The sequence below is a fragment of the Macrobrachium nipponense genome, chromosome 2 (assembly GCF_015104395.2).
Source record: "Macrobrachium nipponense isolate FS-2020 chromosome 2, ASM1510439v2, whole genome shotgun sequence".
NCBI classification, from domain to species: Eukaryota; Metazoa; Arthropoda; class Malacostraca; order Decapoda; family Palaemonidae; genus Macrobrachium; species Macrobrachium nipponense.
This window is the reverse complement of record NC_087201.1, coordinates 159,654,039-159,675,058: the sequence shown is the minus strand read 5'-3', so window position 1 is coordinate 159,675,058 and position 21,020 is coordinate 159,654,039. Positions and strand designations below refer to the sequence as shown.

General features: G+C 36.6%; 1 protein-coding gene across 1 annotated transcript in view; it reads right to left on the bottom strand.

Annotated features, from left to right (window-relative positions):
* Positions 1–21,020, bottom strand: part of LOC135221081 (heparan sulfate 2-O-sulfotransferase pipe-like) — a 109,184-nt gene that overhangs the window by 15,715 nt on the left and 72,449 nt on the right. The window contains exon 2 of the mRNA XM_064258870.1: positions 9,852–9,985. Within this exon, the coding sequence (XP_064114940.1) occupies positions 9,852–9,985 (134 nt within the window). The remainder of the gene's footprint in view (positions 1–9,851; positions 9,986–21,020) is intronic.

Sequence of the window (21,020 nt, the reverse complement as noted above, 5' to 3'; positions counted from 1 at the left end):
TTTATTTACATATATATATATATATATATACTATATATATATATATATATATACTACAATAGATACATACTTATATATGTACACAAATATATGCAGATAGATACGTAGACAGATAGATATAAATATATAAAATAAAGGAAGGAAGACAGCGTGAAACAATATAAATAAAAAAAAGGCTTATAAAGAGATTGATAACCGGAAAAACTGCTTAACAAAAGCGGGAAGTTTAGTGCAAGAACATAAAATTGCTAACCTCGTGAACCACGGACGGAAGTATTTTTTATTTTATTTTATTTTTCATGGGGTGGAGTGGGGGTAGATGTATACAAAATAAAAGACCTGGCAGTTATTCTAGCCGCCTCAGACCGACTTAAACCACACTAGCTCATACCAGAATGGCTCATAACAGTTATGGGGAGTGAATTGGGAGACGAATTACAACAGATAACTTAGGTGGTTAACTGTATCTAATGATGAACCTGCAGATGGAAACGACGTTCAATAAGCGAAGATGACTCAGCATCCAATTCAGCTGGAAAACGCCGTTCAAAGACGACCCAGAACCATATTTATATCCGACATACCAAGTGTTCACAAAATGCTTATCTGAGCAGCTAAGTGTTCACAAAATGCTTATCCGGGATGCTAAATGTTCACAAAATGCTTATCCGGGATGCTAAGTGTTCACAAAATGCTTATCCGGGATGCTAAGTGTTCACAAAATGCTTATCCGAGATGCTAAATGTTCACAAAATGCTTATCCGGGATGCTAAATGTTCACAAAATGCTTATCCATCCTAAGTGCTTTTCCACAAAAATCTTATCCGGTATTCCTAAGTGTTCACAAAAATACTTATCCGAAGATGCTAAGTGTTTCACAAAAAAGATCCTTAGCCGGGATGCTAAATGTTCACAAAATGCTTATCCGGTCCGTTATGCTAAGTGTTCAAACACAAAATGCTTATCCGGGATGGCTAAAATGTTCAAAATGCTTATCCGGGATGCCTAAATGTTCACAAATGCTTATCCGGGATGCTAATGTTTCACCAATGGGCTTTACTATTTCCGCCGATGCTAAGTGTTCAAACATGCTTATCCGGGATGCTAAAGTGTTCACAAAATGCTTATCCGGGGAGCTAAGTGTTCACAAAATCCATGCTTATCCGTTATGCTAAGTGTTTCACAAAAGCTACTAAAATGCCTTATGCGATGCTCTAAGTTCAAAGTCACAAAATGCTTATCCGGGATGCTAAGTGTTCACAAAATGCTTATCTGAGATGCTAAATGTTCACAAAATGCTTATCCGGGATGCTAAGTGTTCACAAAATGCTTATCTGAGATGCTAAATGTTCACAAAATGCTTATCTGAGATGCTAAATGTTCACAAAATGCTTATCCGGGATGCTAAGTGTTCAAACAAAATGCCTTAATCTTATCTTGATGCTCAAGTGTTTCACAAAATGCTTATCTGAGATGCTAAGTGTTCACAAAATGCTTATCCGGGATGCTAAGTGTTCACAAAATGCTTATCCGAGATGCTAAGTGTTCACAAAATGCTTATCTGAGATGCTAAATGTTCACAAAATGCTTATCTGAGATGCTAAATGTTCACAAAATGCTTATCTGAGATGCTAAGTGTTCACAAAATGCTTATCCGGGATGCTAAGTGTTCACAAAATGCTTATCCGGGATGCTAATGTTTCACAAAATGCCTTATCTGCGATGCTAAAATGTCATTTCACTTGAAAATTCTTATCTGAGATGCTACAATGTTCACAAAAATGCTTATCCGGGATGCTAAGTGTTCAAACAATGCTTATCTGACGATGTCTAAATGTTCACAAAAATGCTACTGAGATGACTAATGTTCACAAAATGCATATCCGCGGATGCTAAAGATGTGAGACGAAAAATGCTTGTAAATCTGAGATGTCTATAAAACAAAAATGTTCACACACAATGCTTATCTAGGATGCGAAAATGTTCACAAAATCTTATCTGAGAGTTAAGTGTTCACAAAATGCTTACTGAGATGACTAAGTGTTCACCAAAACTGCTTATCCGTTTGAGGATGCTAAGTGTTCACAAAAATGCTTAGTCCGGGATGCTAAAAGTGTTCACCCAAAAATGAGACTTATCTGAGATTTGCTAAACATGTTCATCACAAAATGCTTATCTGAAGATGGCTCAAATGTTCACAAGATGCTTACGTCCTTGATGCTAAGTGTTCACCCACAACATCATGCTGGATCTGAGATGATAAATGTTTCACCAAATGAACACTTACACTTATTCCTGAGATGGTAAGTGTTCCAAAATCAAAACAGGCAGTTATCTGAGAGTGTAAATGTTCCAACAAAATGCTTATTCTGAGATGCTAGGTGTTCACAAATGCTTAGGTCTGAGAATGCTAAATGTACAACCAACTTTGCTAATCGGGATTGCTAAATTGTTCAACAAATAAAATTGGCTTATCCGGGATTGATCAATGGATTCAACCAAATAGGCTAAATCCGAGATTGCTAAAAATGTGTTCACCAAAATGCTTATCCGGGGATGTAAATGTTCACAAACTGCTCTATCCGGGTTAAGCATGCTAAGTGTTCACAAAATGTTTATCGGGAAAATGCTTAAAGTTGTCACAAACTGCTTATCCGGGATGCTATCACAAGTGTATTCACAAATAATGACTTATTCCGAAGAAAATGGCCATAAATGTTCACAACACAAGCTACTTAGCCGGGAGAATGGGGCTAAATGTTTTACAAAATGCCTTATTCTGAGATGATCAAAAGTGGTTCCAATTCCACCAAAATGTTATTCACCGTGGGATGCTTTAAAGTCGTACCAAGCAAGTTTCGCACAATAATGACTTATTCCGGGATTGCCTAATGGGGATAAAATTAACGTTCTAAAGATTTAAAAGCTGTTCACCAATAATGGGCTTATTCCGGGATGCTACTTATCCGCAAACTTCAGAACAGTTCCTTTCCACAAATTAAAATAAATGCCATTATTCACCACGGGATTGCTAACTCCTGGTAGTGTCCATACCGCCAAAGAAATGCAGTATTCCCGCAAGACAAAATGCTTAACAATGTTCACCGGGAAAAAATGCTTATCCGTGGAAGTAACATTGGTATCACAAACATTTGCTTATCCGAGAGAGAAAACCTGTCTAAATGTTCCACCAGTACAAAAATGCATCGGATGCTAAGGAGTTCACAACAATGCAATCTATAATTCGTGGTATGCCTAAAAAACGCAGTAAAATCGTTGTTCAGGCAGTATCTAGATGTACTTACTCCGAGGGCGATATCGCTTCTCTGTCAACCTCGTGTTCACAATCATAGGCTGTACTTCCACGCAGAAAAGTGTTCACAAACAGACTTATTCGCAGGATGCTAAACATGTTCACGAAATGGCTCTTTTTTATCTGAGAATGCTAACCATGTTCAGCAAAATGCTTAAAATCCGGCGTGCCTATTACTGTGTTCACGAAATGCTTATCCGGGATGCTAAATGTTCACCCCAAACACACAAGCTTATTCCAGGGTGGCCGAAAATCTTAAATGTTCTCAACCAAAATGGCTATCCGGTATGCTAAACATGCGTTGTTCAAACCAAATATAACTGCTCATATTTCCAAATGGCAAGAGTTGACTAAAGAGACAAAATCGGTTCTTCACAAACCAAAATGCTTGTCCCGGGATGGGCTAAAAGTGGTTCACCCAGATTAATTCACCAATGCTGCTTATATGAGAAAATGGCTAGTTTCACCCAAAATGCTTATCTGAGGATGCTAAAATGTTCACCCCAAATATGCTGATACGGCGATCTTAAGTGTTCACAAAATGCTTTCAGCTGAGAAAATGCTAACTTAATCAGTGAATGAGGTTCACAAAATGCTTATATGAATGATGAAATAGTCTCACCTACACAATCTTTCAACCAAAAACATTGCTTAATCTGCACTGGGGTATCGATTCATTTTCAGCCTTCAACACACCGATTCACCAAAATGACCTTAATCCCGCATGGATTGCTAAATTAGTTCACAACACACCAAAAATGCTTATCAGTCAAGATGCATGTCTAAAGTTGTCAGACAACTAATAAAACCGGTTGCTGCTCATTATCCGTAAGACTAAAAACTAAAGGTCCTAATTAGTACCAATATGTATCCACATAAAGATTATCCGGTGAATGCTAAAAGTTCACCAAAAAAATCAAAATGCTTAGGGCCCGGGATGATAAATATATGTTCACAAAATGCTCTGTTCAGAGGTGCTAAAGTTCGTTCCACAAAATAAAATAGCGCACTCTTCATCCGACTAAGGATTGCCCTAAAATTTAATGTTAAATCACCACAAACAACCCAATCTATCTGCATTATATCGGCAGAATGCTAAATTCGTTCACGGCCAAAATTTTGCTTAGTCTGAGAAAAATGGGTCCCCACTAATCGGTTGCAACAAAATGAAAGAAGCCGGGATGAGAAGTGTTACACAAATTATCCGGAGAACAGGGCCTAAAGTAGTTCCACCACAAATGCTTAAATACGGGGAGCTTACACATCACCGGGTTTTCACATTATCTCTTATTCTTATTTTTGCTTATCCGGGAGTGATAAGTTGGTTCTTCCCACAAAATGCTCTTATCCGGATGCTAAATGTTCAACAAAAGGGCTTATCGGGAGGGATGCTAAAAGTGTTCACAATAATGATTAAATCCGGGTAAATGTCTAAGTTCGTTCACAAAATGCCTTCTCCTGATGATGCTAAATGTTCACAAAATGCTATCCGGGATATAAAGTGTTCACAATTAATTGCTTACTGGGATGCTAAGGTTCACCAAAAAAGGCTTATCCGGGATGCGTTGGGACATGTTCACCCCCCAAACAGCTTAAATCCGGCGATTGCTAAGATTTTCAAAAAAATGACGTTATCCGAGGGATGCTAAAGAACGTTTCACAAAATGCTATCCGCGCGAAATGCTTAAATGTTCACAAAAAAATGCTTATCCGGGATGCCAAGTTTTCACAAAATGCATCCGAGGATTTGCTAAATATTCACCAAAATGCTTACCGGGATGCTAAGTGTTCCACAAAATCTTTATCCGGGATGCTAGTGTTCACCGATGCTAAATTCCTGAGAGGCTAAATGTTTTCAAAATGCTTATCTGAGATGCTAAACCTGTGCACAAGATGCTTCTCCTGTATGCTAAGTGTTCACAAAATGCTTATCTGAAAAGATGCTAAATGTCACAAATCTTCCGAGAAAATGCACAAAATGTTCACAAAATGCTTATCTGAGATGCTAAAAGTGTTCACAAAATGCTTAATCTGATTATGCCAAAGTGTTCACAAAATGCTTATCTGAGATGCTAAGTTTTCACAAAATGCTTATCCGATTCTAAGTGTTCACAAAATGCTTATCCGATGCTAAACTGTTCACAAATGCTTATCCGGGAATGCTAATGTTCACAAATGCTTATCCGGGATGCTAAATGTTCACAAAAATGCTCTTCCGTGATGCTAAGTGTTCACAAAATGCTTATCAAGGGATGCTAAGTGTTCACCAAAAGCTTATCCGGGATGCTACTGTTCACAAAATGCTTTATCGAAAAGAAAATCTAAATTTTCAACCCAAAATCTTATCCGGCCCTGCTAAAGTGTCACAAAATGCTTATCTGAGGGATGCTAAGGTGTTTCACAAAAATGCTTATCATTGAGATGCTAAGTGTTCCACCAAAATGCTTATCCGTGGGGATGCTAAAGTGTTCACCAAAACTGCTTATCTGAGATGCTAAGTGTTACAAAAGCTTATTTGAGATGCTAAGTGTCCAAAAACTGCTTATCCGTGATGTAAGTGTTCACAAAATGCTAAATCGGGATTGCTAAGTGTTCAACAAAATGCTTATCCGGGATGCTAAGTTGTTCACAAAATGCTTAAATCCGGGATGCTAAGTGTTTCACAAAATGGCTTATCCGAGAATGCTAAATGTTCACAAAAATGCTTAATCGGGATGTAAATGGGTTCACAAAATGCTTATCCGCGGAATGCTAAATGTTCACAAAATGGCCTATTCCGGATGCCTAAGGTCACACAAATTGCTATAGGGAATGCTAAGTTTTCACCAAAATGCTTATCGAGATGCTAAGGTTCACAAAATGCTTATCCGGAATGCTTAAAGTTCACAAAAATGCTTATCCGGGATGCGAAGTGTTCACAAAATGCTTATTCGGGCATGCATAAGTGTTCACAAAATTGCTTATCCGGGAAAAAAGGCTAACATGTTCACGAAAATGCCTTATATGAGATGGGTAAATGTTCACAAAATGTTATCCGGGAAATGCTAAAGGGTTCACGAAAATGGCTTATCTCCGGGTGCTAAAGTTTTCACCAAAATGCCTTATCCCAGGGGTAAATGTTCACAAAAAATGCTTAATCCGGGGCTGCTAAAGGCTTCAAAAAGCTTATCCAAAAGGGTGCTAAAAGTGTTCAACAAAATTGCACCGGGATGCTAAAGTTCACCAAAAAAGCTTATTCTGAGAGCCAAAATGGTTCACAAAATGCTTATCGGAGGGATGCCTAATGTTTCACCAAATGCTTATCCGGGGGATCTAAGTGTACAAATATGCTTATTGCGAAATGTAAAGTGTTCACAAATGCTTATCTGAGAAGCTAAGTGGTCACAAAATGCTATCCGGGAAATGCTAAGGGTTCATCAAAAATGCTGAATCCGGGTGCTAAAGTGTTACCAAAATGCTTATCTGAGGGATGCTAAGTGCTTTTCACAAAATGCTTTATCCGGGAATGACTAAATGTTCACAACAGCTTAAATCCGGATTGCTAAGTGTTCAAAACAAAATGCTTGATCCGGGAGTGCTTTAACTGTTCACAAAATGCTTATTCCGGGATGCCTAAATGGGTTCACATAAAGCCTAATCCGGGGGGATTGCTAAATATTCACAAAACTGCTTATTAGACGGTGGGAGATGCTGCTAAAGTGTTCACAAAAATGCCTATCCGAGGATGCCTAAAATGGGTTTCACAAAAATGCTTATCCGGGAATGCTAATGTTCACAAAAGCTTATACTGAGAAAATGCTAAATGTTCACAAAAAATGCTTATCCCGGAGATGCTAAAGTGTTCACAAAATGCTTATCCGGGATGCTAAGTGTTCACAAAAATGCCTTATGGGAAAAATGCTTAGTGTCACAAAATGCTTATCGGGATGCTAAATGTTCAACAAAATGTGACCCTGGAGATGCTGAACCTGGGCTCACAAAATGCTTATCCGGGATGTAAGTGTTCACAAAACTTGCTTATCCGGGATGCTAAGTGTCACAAAATAAGCTTATCTGAGATGCTTAAAATGTTCACAAAATGCTTACCGGGATGCTAAGTGTTCAAAAAATGCTTATCTGGGATCCTAAAAGTGTTCACAAAAGGCTTATTCCGGATGCTAAATGGGTTCACAAACTGCTTCAATCCGGGATGCAAGTTTTCACAAAGCTTAGCCGAGAAATGCTAAGAGGTTCACAAATGTTATCCGGGATGCTAAATGTTCACCAAAATGCTATTCCGGGATGCCAAGTTTCACAAATGCTTATCCGGAGATGCTAAATATCACAAAATGCTTAAATCGGCGATTGCTAAACGTTCCAAAATGCTATCGGTTAATGCCTGAAGGGTTTACAAAATGCTTAAAATCCGAGAGCTAAATATTCACAAAATGCTTATCCGGGATGGGTTAAATAGTTCCACAAAATGCTTATGGGGATTCCGGGATGCTAAAAAGTGTTCACAAAATGCTTATCTGAGATGCTAAATGTTCACAAAATGCTTATCCGGGAAATGCTTAACGTGTTCACCAAAAGGCTTATCCGGGATGCTAAGTGTTTCACAAAAAGCTATTCCGGATGCTAAAAAGTGGTTCACAAAATGCTTATCCGGGAGATAAGTTTTCACAAAATGCTTATCTGAGAGCTACAAAATGTTCTACAAAAAATGCTTTATCGGGATGCTAAGTGTTCACAAAATGCTTACTTGAGAAATCTTAAATGGGTTCAACAAAATGCTTATCCGGGATGCTAAAAAGTGTTCACAAACCTGCTTATCCGCGAAAAATGTAAGGGTTCACAAAATGCTTTATCTGAAGAAATGCCTAAAAGTCACAAAATGCTTATCCGGGCTGCTTAGTGTTCAAACAAAATGTTATCGGGAGCTAGTGTCCACAAAATGAGTTATTGAGAATGCTTTAAAAGTGTCACAAAATGCTTATCCGGGATGCTAGTGTTCCACAAAATGGGGTATCGGAAAATGTAAGTTGTCACAAAATGCTATCTGTTAAAAGCTGCTAAGTGTTCAAAAAACAAAATGCTTATCCGGGAGCTAAATGTACAAAATGCCTATTCCCGGCGATGCTTAAAAGGGTCAACAATGCTTAAATCCGCTGCTAAATGTTCACAAAATGCTTTTATAGGGTCGGTGAAAATGCTAAATGGTTCACAAATGTTAATTAAAAGAGGGTGCAAGTGTTCACAAAATGCTTATTCGGAAAATGCTAGTGTTCACAAAAGCTTATCCGGGAAATGCTAAGTTCACAAAATGCTTATCGGGATGCTATGTGTTCACAAAACTTGGCTTATCCGGGATGCTAAATGTTCAACCAAAATGCCTATCCGGGGATTGCTAAAATGTACAAAAATGTTTATCCGGGGATGCTTAGTGTTCAACAAAATGGGCTTATCCGCGATGGAAATAAAGTCACCAAAATGCTTATCGGGATGCTAAATGTTCACAAAAGCTTATTCCGGGATGCCTAAATGTGGGCACATGCTTTAAATCGGAGGGAAATGCAAAAGTTCACAAATGATTATCCGGGATGCTAAGCGTTCACAAAATGCGTAACCGGGATGCTAAGAGTTCACAAAATGCTTATCCGAGGTACTAAGAGTTCGCAAAATCCAAAATCTGAAATTGACCGACTTCCCCTTCAAAAATTATTGGCTCGTTAAATTGTAACTTATGGATCACACTAGGTGCCTCCTAAATAATTGGTGGAAATTCAGAATGTTAGAAGTCTCGACGGAAAAGCGATTCATGTCCAGCAACAAAGCAAAAACTAGTCTAATCAGGTTCTAACTGAAGTGTGTAAAAAAAAAAAAAAAAAAAAAAAAAAAATCTGCTAGTTATGTCACGGTCTCACCATTCAGCAGAAAAGCAGATCGAATGAGAGGGAAAGCAGGTGGCTTTTTCTGCTGTACACGAGCCAATCTACAACGGGTGATAAAATGCGCAGGATATAATATATAAAAATAAATATAAAAATTTTTAATACAAATACTACATTTTGTTTAATTTAAAAGTGAACTGACGATTTTGTGCTCGTCATGGCAGACGAAGGTAAATGAGTGAAAATTCAAGAGACTTTCGGTTTTAAAAGAGAACAGATTTGCAATACCGGAGCCATGGAAAATGATGGCGCCACGTGACAGCGACGAAGAGAGTCATTCACGTGAACTTAAATAAGGAAGTGATGTACTGTTTTGTGTGATACTTCGTTCTGGCAATAATAATAATAATAATAATAATAATAATAATAATAATAATAATAATAATAATAATAATAATAATAATAATAATAGTGTTGAAAGTGATTGCTGTATCTGCTGCAGCCAGCTTATATAAACTGAATGCTGTTATTACTTTCAAAATAATAATAATAATAATTATTATTATTATTATTATAATTATGATAATAATAATCATAACCATAATAATAATTATAATAATAATAATCATCATCATCATCATCATCATAATAAACATAATAATAATTACCAGCAGCTGAGTGATGTTGAGTAGCATCATCCAGGTGGTTTGTGTAAACAGCCAGCTGGGACTGGAGACTGTTCGTGTGCAGAAACAGCATACACGTAGAAGTCACGCTCACAAGCGCCAGCAATTCGCTCACCCTGAAAGAAAAAATCATAAAATATTAATCAAAGTAATCATATATATATATCATACGGACTTCTGCCTGTGAAACTTGAGTACTGTAAAAATTTTCACGTATTTCTAAAAATATAATTTATTATTATTATTATTATCAATAATAATCAAGTGCATATTATAACGACTTCTAGTTGGGCAAACTAATACTGTGCAAATGTCAACTATTTTTTAAAATCTGATCTGTGATCAATTTTGACAAAGTACCAAGTCATACGATGCCTAATCGAAACCACCACTTTTGCTTTGCGAGAGATTTGTACTGAAACTTCAAAAGGTGACAACTCGTATATCTTATTAGGTCATGACCTCTTGACCTCTTTCCCCACAGAGCACTTCACGGGAATTGTAAGACCGTCGACCCGTAATAATAAAATACTGTTAATGCGGACATTATAAGATTAGGATAACTTCATTTTAAAGGGACTATCAAAATCAACTAATGGACACCAATAATTATGCTTTTTACGTATGTCTGACCATGTTAATTCATCATTCTCTCTCTCTCTCTCTCTCTCTCTCTCTGACCAAAATTCATTTTCTTCAGTCATTTTTAAAGTGCTCCTTGAAACTCATTAAAGAAACCATAATTTAGAAATAAAAAATAAAAACTCTGTATTAGGACGTAATGATTTGGTAACTTTTCTCTTATTTCTTTCCCAACTTATTTATTACGAACATTTACTATAATATTCAATGACACTGGCCCTGACGGAACTTTATTATCGAATGAAGAATACCTTATCATCTGCAATCTTCCTGTCAGCGAGAGAGATTTATGCAGGTAATTTATTTTTCAGTTTTTTTCCCAGGTGATAATACTTCTCTCTCTCTCTCTCTCTCTCTCTCTCTCTCTCCTGGTACTTTTTGCAATTTCTCACGTCAGTAACTTCATTATCAACGGAGGAAATGTCCAAAAGAGCATCGTCATCTCATTTCGGGGGCACAGGAGAGAGAGAGAGAGAGAGAGAGAGAGAGAGAGAGAGAGAGAGAGAGAGAGAGAGAGAGAGAGAGAGAAACCCCTTTTAACAATATTTATTCAGTGATCAGGATGACTCTACAGAAACATAACTAGGCTAGGAGGACTTCGTTGGGAGGAGTCAAGAAAGATATTTTTGAAATGCCTCCGAAAAAAAAAGTTCCTTAATTTGAAGGCGATGCCACCTCCTTGGTAAACTCATCTCTTTCTCTCTCTTCAATATTTCTTTCAAATCTTAACTCTGAAGAGGTTCCCTGGTATGGATGATGAAGTTCATATGGTAAACTAATTTTCTCTCTCTCTCTCTCTCTCTCTCTCTCTCTCTCTCTCTCTCTCTCTCTCTCTCTCTCTCAATGTTTGCCTTCAATTTTAACTTTAAGTTTTTTTTGACAAAGGCGATGGAGTTTCTACTGTGTGTGTGTGTGTGTGTGTGTGTGTCTCCTCTATTTACCCCGTCCTACTGGAATAAACATTTCTTTCAAATATGGGCGACGTACAAAGAGATTTTGTACCTTCATTGTAGACTGTTACTTCAGCCGTTAGAACTTTTTAAAGTCCCGTTTCTCTTAATAGAAACCGTTATCATGTAGAAAAAAAAAAAAACTTTTTAAAGTGTACGGCAGCAGACTAAATAAAGAGCCTTAAGGAGCCCTTAATCGCTTGGAATGGAGGGAGCCAGGATGTAACACTTCCTGCCAACCCTTCCTTGATATAAAGCACATAATGTCTTTATTACACTCGTAATCAGGTTAAAATACCACGGTATATATTAATGATATACTACTACAAACGTTTTAAATACATATACGCACACCAACGCAAAAGTTGTGGAAGTTTCGTGCACAGAGAAATCATCCACGATTCGATAGTTACAAGTAAGAATGTAAATGATCGCGAGGCTGTTCTTTCTTCTTTTTCAAGAGCTAATTCTGGGAAAACAGCTTAATGCTTACACACAAACATACAAATACACATACACACATTATATATATATATATATATATATATATATATATATATATATATATATATATATATATATATATATATACACACACACACATCAATATAAAATAAGTATGTCTGTCTGTCGTGGAAAACAGCAAAACCTTCAAAGTATTATTAATTTGATATTTCCACCAACGCATCCTTAAAATTTAATGTTACTTAACAAGAAAGCTGCATTCATATATTTAAATTTTTCTCATTACTAGTAACCTGACACAGATGAAATTTCATGATATTGTTTTAAAGCTTTTACAGTTTCATTTCGAACAGCCGTCTCATATGAATTCTGGGCGGCCCAGAAAATTAGTCTCATTCAGTTATCGCCCGCAAATAAAACAAACCGTGTTTCCGGCTATGAGACATATGCATACCATTCAAACGCGCATTCATTCAATTTTCGTAACAGGCATAACTGTACGAACACCAGCAAACACCAAAGTAGACATCTGCCTTCGAGAACAAATAGGTGAACGCGCGCACTCGAAGCGTTTCTCTCATAGCTATAACTGTACGGATACCAACGGAGTATGAGCGGGTGTGGTGTTGTAGCCTAGGCTCAAGTCTCAGCTATCAGCCTAGGGTTCAAGGCTTCGTGTAACGGGCAGACTGCAGGAACAGTCGCTCGTGTGAGTTGCATACGCAATCCACAAGATGCTTGCAATAGGACGACAGGCAATGAATGCAGAAACAGGGCGTACTTTCCGGAAAGAAGTATCCTTGGTACGTCTCAAAGGCCGCCCTGTGATATCACCAAAAGGAACCAAAGAATAATTCAATAAACGTAACAATGATCTTTCTCTGGGTTACTGGGACTAATGCTTGGTTCGCGGAAGTTAAGCTTGACAAAATGACAGGCAAATTTCATCTGGTCGACGCCTTTCCAAGCATGCTTGGTTGAAATGAAGTATGAATTACGACATATCTACATCACTGATTTCATCTCGCTTCATCTTGTCTTAAGTAGGTAACAACACATACAGCTCTCATCTGGATTTGTTGCCTTATTTATTAATTCCATCCGAGCATTTCCTGTTCAGAAAATATATATCAACTATTTAAAATTTTAGCTCAATCAGAAAATATGGAACACTATAGTAGATTCACATCAACCGTGATTGGCTGTTGATAAGCCAGTCACAGGGCTGGAAACTCTCAATATCTCGAGAGAGTTCACATAGGCTGGGCGTATGTTCCACCTCTCCTGAAGAATACTTTTGAAAGACCTACATCCTGCCTGTGTGAACTCTCTCGAGAGACGGAGCGTTTCCAGCCCTGTGATTAGCTTATCAACAGCCAATCAGGAGCATCGTAATGGACTGGCCTAGACATCAGATGCACGGTTGATGTGAATCTACTATAGCCGCAATCCACATGTCAAACTGGAAAGGGTCATGTAAGCGCTCTTTATGATAAAACACACACACACACACACAAAATCATATAAACAAACAGCAAATAACTAAATCAATTGTATGATAAATGTAACCATCTAGAAACTATTTTGGCATTAGACCCTCATTCAAGAAGGTTCTATTGAAGGAGATTGCTGCTTCAGGTAGATTGATTCTATATTAATTTTTTTTCGATTCTTCTTATTACGGTTTTTCAGTATTACTTAGACTGGCGAGTAACGCGCCTATGGAGGGACATATCATAGAATATATATATATATATATATATATATATATATATAAAATATTTGAGAAAAAACTACAGATGTTTCAGACTCCTTCATACATTTAATTAAAGTAAAGGCTTCCGATTGGGGGCACTTCGTAGTAGTACAGCCCCGCTGTAAGCAACAGAGAGTTGTATTTCATTATGTTTCAGTAACGGAAAAAAAAAAATGTCTTGGTCACTTTCACAGCCGGTGACAAAACAGACATTTCTATACTGTATCATAATTTTTTGCTCTTATCAACCATCAATCGGTAAGATATGTAAGCCACTTTATTCATCAACTACAGTTCAAGAGTTGTTTTGACTAGCTACTGTAAAAAAATAATCAGAATTACAGATTTGATAAATGAATAAAACATTCATGAAACCCACGTCACGGGTGAAGAGGGGACGTATGATTTCAGCATACTAAAATAACAAGTTCAATTAATCTAAGCTGCTCAGGTCATGAAAATGGTAGACAATACGAAAACATCTGGTGAAAAATGATAGCCAGCTAAGGATCACAGAATTCAGAGCTACCGTATGGCAGAGACTGCTAAAACAAAAATTACCGTATGGCAGAGACTGCTTAAACCATAAAAATTATCTTTATAAGTGAATAGAGTGCCTCAGTGGCGTGATCGGTATGGTCTTGACCTGCCACCTTGGTGGCCGCGAGTTCGATTCTCGGATTCTCGGGCATTCCATCGAGGTGTTAGAGATGTTTCTGGTGATAGAAGTTCACTCTCGACGTGGTTCGTATAGGTCTACACGTGAAGCCGTTGGTCCCGTTGCTGAATAACTACTGGTTCCATGCAACGTTAAAACACCATACCATACAAATAAGCGAAGCACAGATGGGCCGGCTGCCATTACGGCCGCTATTTTGAATTTCTCGGAATGCTCAAGGGTGGGAACAACACATCCGGCAGTGATCACTTGCACCCCAAATAATAAGAATCAGGTGGGGGGAAAAAAACTTTAACTAACGTTATGCGGTAATCTGCAAATAGCCGTTTTCCTGCCGGCATTCAAATGGCGCCAGTCATTCAGCTCTGTCCAGTGGTATCGGAGACTTGCTCCCGGTGAGAAGGAAATCGAAGTCACATAAATCAACTCTAATATGTCTTGACCGCAGAGGAAATAAAAAAAATGGGAATAATTTTTTTCGGCCTTTTAACCCCCATTTGCCTTTGTAACCGTTAACTACAGTGGAACGTTGATAAAAACAAGTCTGATCACATACTACAGTGACATGGAATGAAAGGCTGACCATACCGTTGGACACTGGCTCAGACTTGCTGCTACAGTGCTACTATGCTCACAGCATTGCAAAGAAAGGTTCCATCTTCTATGAATTAGCCTGAAGGAACGGTCAACCAAAATGTCCCTTTTCTAGCCAAAGCAAGTCGCCAAAACTAATCATGTCAAAATAAAAAAAAATGAGGGGAGGAACAACAGTTAGGCCTAACGACACAAAAACCGAAACAGGTCGCCTCTTCTAAGCTAAATCACCTCAAGAGTCAAGCTAAACGGAAGCGAAGGTGACAGGATGGGGTGTACATGATTAAGCTGACAGGGATCTCTAGCAACATAGAAATTCCATCGATTTTGGACACAATGCATCATCTGTCAGCTCCAATTCAGAAAATGTTATTCGCACTTAAACTGGATAAAAACGAATTGTTTGCAAACATTTAATTATTGTGCAGATTACACAAATACACATACACACACGTATAATATATATAAATATACATATATATATATAATACATATATTATTTCTGAATGTATTTTCCGTTATCTAACAGTGTAACTATGAAACAAAAAGGTCCACAAAAACACTACCTGCACGTTGGAACCATATAATATATATATATATATATATATATATATATATACACTAAAAAGTATATAATAATTCCGAGGTAGAGTGAATTAGATATTAAAGGCCATTTGTAGCTCGATGTTATGTATATGAATCACGGTAATCAGATATGACTCATACATATACACATATATATACATATATAATATATACAATCAAAGTGCGTACAAACAAATACAAGACAACCTACCTAGACGAGCCTCATTCACACACACACAAGGCAACACTCGGTAATGATGCTAATTACGTCATACAATTCGAAGAGTTGGGTGTCTCCTAGGGTACTGAGAAACATTACTAAATCGTCTGATTATCCATGATTCGAATAATAAATCAAGTTCATGGCCCAAGATACAAATCAACACACGTAAACATGGATATGAGTCATTGCTGAAGAGCAATCTTTGTCTTATTTTTTTTTACTGCAGTTAACTGCAGGAGAGTGCAGGCATCCAGGGCTGAATTCATAAACATTATGCAAATTTTTAATTTACACTTGAAGTACAGGCGAAAGAGCTTATTGTAAAGACAGCAATGCTTACAGGCACTCCCATCGATGGCCGGTAATAAGAGTCACAGGGGAAAAAATAGTCACAGGGAAAAAAAATAGTCAATTTTGGCTAGGAAAAAAGTGACATTAATTTAGGGTAGCCGGTTATGATCTCACAAGGGAAAAATTCACATTATTTCTTGGAGGTTATTATCTTTATGATATTTACAGCCTATAGTAGATTCATATCAGCCGTGCATTTGATGTCTAGGCCAGTCCCTTACGACGCTCCTCATTGGCTGTTGATAAGCCAATCACAGGGCTGGAAACTCTCTGTCTCTCGAGAGAGTTCACATGGGTAGGATCTATGTTCCACATCTGAGGGATACTTATGAAAGACTTATTCCTCAGGAGAGGTGGAACATAGATCCTGCCCATGTGAACTCTCTCGAGAGACAGAGCATCCAGCCCAGCGATTGGCTTATTAACAGCGAATCTGGAGCGTCGTTAGGGACGGGCCTAGACATCGCACTACATAGGAAAGATTATTGTGACTTTTCCTACGACGTTTTTACTTGGATTCATCCCATCATTCTACCGGTCAGAACATTAAAATTGGATTAATTCTATTATCTATTAAAAAATCATTAAGCACAGGAAAACTGAACGCAACAGCACTTTCCTATGTGAGAATACTCGTAAGAACAGCTAATGTTTATATATCGTCTAAGTTTAGATGATTCACAAATAAAAAAATAAAAAAATGAAATAGGTATTAGAACTCCGATCTTAGCAAACAGAAAAATAAAAGGAATAGCCATTCCCTATAAACAGCGCAAAAACTGTAGGAAAAAGTCAAAGAAAAACTTCATAATTACGATTTAATCTGATTTATATAGATTTTTGGTATTATGCCAAGCACTGGGGCAACTAAGGCCATTCAGCGTTGAAACGGACATTGACAGTAAAAGGTTTGAAAGGTGTAACAGGAGGAAAACCTAACAGTTGCACTATGAAACAATTGTTGTAGGAGAGGGTGGAAAGAAAGATGGAAGAAAGAGAATATAAAAGGAGGTATAGTAAAAGCAACGAAAGTGGTTGTAGCTAGGGGCCGAAGGCACGCTGCAAAGAACTTTAAGTAATGCCTACAGTGCACCGCATGAGGTCCACTGACGGCACTACTCCCCTACGGTGTAGAAACTCACGGACGTTTGGGAAATCTACTGATAAATTAGTTTTCACTAATTACCATACTAAATTAAAAACGTTATGAGGTCGAAACTGAAATAACCCACTAGACCTACCATACGATGCAGGGTAAAGTTGAAAGAATAGTCCCATAAGGTATTCCAGTTTCGTCCAAACTGGCAGTCAAAAACCTTGAGTACAGTTGATTATGGCATAAATGCAAATAAAAGCAGCTCTTAGAGTCGAACATTTATTCCTTGGAAATGTCTAGGTAAAATTTTCTTAGAACGACGATAAAGAATATAATACTCTGTTGCAATTTTAAGTGACAATCACGCTTTCCAAAACTTAGGGTAAATACGTCCTACTTGACTTATAATACTTGAATTCAAAAACATCCCTCCCACGTTTGGTCGATTGTGAAAATATCACTCGCTGAACATTATACAAATACGTTGAACAAATCGAGTAAAAAATGGTCTGTATCTATAAAATTACAAAAATGATAAGTTTAAAATACTAAAAAGGCGACGAGTGATCATTATGAAACATGGAATCATCGCATTAAAAACATATATAAAACATATATATATCTATATATATATATCTATTTATATATTAATATATATATATATAGAATATATAATAAACGAGAAAAAATTTTGGAGGGAAACTCGGCAGGAAAATCTGAAGTATCGCGTGTCTGGAGGCTTGGAGAGTCTCTCTCTCTTTCTCTCTTGAAGTGTCTCCTCATCTCTCATATTTAGGTTACGAGCCTGATTTTCGAGGGGGGAGGGTGGGGGGAAGAGCCATGACATGGCTGTTTTTTGGCCGCCATTAAAAGAATCTGCCGAGTAAAACGAGACGACTCAACGGGCGAAACGAGATAGTGGAGAGGGGACAGCCGTAAGCTCTCACCCACTCGGTAATGGTATATTTCCACCAAATTAGTAAGAAGGGAGGACTGAAAAGATCAGCGGGGACCCTTTCTCTTTCTATATCCACTGAATATAAGTATTATGACTTGGCAGACATTCGTGAAGACGACAGAATGCAAAACAAAAGGCCATCAACGGAAATGATGTTGAGAGGCGCCAGAATAATATGTTTTTTTTTTTTTTTTTTTTTTTTTTTTTTTTTTTTTTTTTTTTTTATTATTAAAATCTTATTACAATTATCAATTAATTATTTACAAAATTTTCATAATTATATCAATAATATTACATATTAAGTACATCAATTATATGAATTCAAATATTATTCACATACTTACTTGTGAAATGTTTTCAAGTTCATATGCATTTGATAATACCCATTTTGTGTACTTTATTTTACATTTTAATATTGAAATTATTTGACTTTGTAACACCTCTTCTCTGCTGTACCACAAACAATTTATATACTCAATAATAAGTATACTTAATGTATTGTTCTTCTTCTTTTCTTTATAATCGAAATCCAACATCAATACTTTTATTGGATACTGAACTTTTATATCACATACTTCTTCAATGAAATTCTGGAACCACTTCCAAATATTTTTAACATATTTACAAAAATAGAACAATATGCAGATGATTTTCATTTTCCATACATTTATTGCAAAAATTATTATCAGCAATATTCAATATCTTCAGTCTTTCCTTAGTAGCCAAAGATTCATACAAATCTATACATAGTACTTCTTTGATAAGGGTCAACGAATTTACATACAAGGTTACTCCATATATTACCCCAATTATGCAACGGGTATCTCTCAATTACAAATGGGCTTATGGGTTGGCATCAAATACTGATAAATATTCTTACTTTTGACGTATGGAAAATTAGGCATTCTTAATAATTTCCTTACATTACCAATAATGATATTATAAAAAGGAGTAGCAACATAAGACATATTAAGGCAATCTTCTACAACCCATAACAAATTTATTCTATACATGTGTAATATAAGGCTAATTCTCGTCCATAACTATCAGATAACATAATATTCAAGAACTTACTTGTTAAAATAGCTGCTGCTTTATAAAACACATAATAACCCCAATACCACCTTCTGTTTTTGGCAGATACAAGGAATCCCTTTTAATTGGTTGGTAAGTTCCACACACCACAAATACCGGAAAACAGATTGTTCTATAATTTTTGCTTTCTCTTTCCCTAATGGAAATACATGACACGTTACCAGACTTACTTAAAATAAGGGCATTTACAATAATAGACTTTTGATATAAAGACAAGTATCGAGTCGAAAGCATATTTATTTTTACCTTAACTTTATTGATTAAAGCATCCCAGTTCTCATCTACCATTTCCTTATAATCATTGGTTATCAATATGCCTAATACCATACACTTATTTTTCTGTTGTATCCAATCAAGTGGCCATACATTTTTGTTCTTCCAATTACCTAACCCCATGACGCAAGTCTTATCTCTATTTAGTTCTGCACCAGTAGCTAGCTCAAATTGCTTTATAATACTAAAAACTATTTTAAATACTTCTTTCTTTACTAACAAAAACTGAGCTGTCATCAGCAAAACCTACAACAGAACACTGGAACCCATTAGGGAGGTTCACTGGCACAATTTCATTGCTTTGTTTAATTGTTCTGTATAAAGATTCTTGAAACAATAATATATGCCATCATTGACATCGGACATCCTTGCCTTATGGATCTCTCAACAGGAAAAAAGCCGCTAACAATCCATTTACACAAACTGCACTTAAGCATCAGTATATAACATTCTCATTTTCATGATAAACAAATCACTAAAACCCATCCGTGAGAGTGTTTTAAACATGAAACTCAAATTAACTTTATCGAACGCCTTACTCCAATCCAGGTTAATTAGAGCACAATCCAAATTATTTTCATTTGCATAATAAGTTACATCCCTAATTAGAGTATTACATTTCACTATTGATCTTCCCTTAACCGAGCAAAATTGTTCTCGTGATATAACTTTATGAAGGACATTTTTTAATCTATTAGCCAAAATTTTGGCAATGCATTTATAATCCGTATTCAGTAAAGAAATAGGTCTCCAGTTTTTTAAACACAATAAATCACCACTTTTAGGTACTAATTTCAAGATACCCTTTTTTTTGGCTTTTTCCTAATTCTAGGTCTAAATCTATCGCAAACTTAATCTATTCAGAGAACTCTGACTTAATTACATTCCATGTCTTTAAATAGAATTCCAGAGGAAGACCATCTTCACCGAGTTCCGCCTTTATTCATCATCTTTAACGTATTTAATACCTCATCGACAGATACCTTTCTACATAACATTTCATTGTCCTCATCAGTTATTGTGCTCTCTATACAATTAAGGAAACTATCTTGTAGCTGTTCATCAGTATTTATCTTTGTGAACAGTTTTTCATAGTGATCCTTTACATGACAGACTATCGCCTCTGTGTTGTCGAGCGTCACACCGCTTTCTAACCTCAGTTGCCTAATACTATTTCGCTTCCCTCTGAGTCTCTTTACCTAATAAATTTGCAGATAATCTCTCTCCTTTTATTCTCTCTTCTGTCCTTAACCTAACCTTTATACCTTCACATATTTCATCTTTTATTGATTTCATTCTATCTTTTATAGTCTTCATCTCTTCAAATTTATTGTAACCTACAGAGCTTTACTTGATAAGTATTCAAGATAATTTTGCAAAAATTTTAGAGTGCCATATTTCTCTTGTATAGCTTGTTTAGACAGTCTTATGAAAAAAACTTTTAATTTTGGTTTCACAAATGTATCCCACCATTCCATAATGTT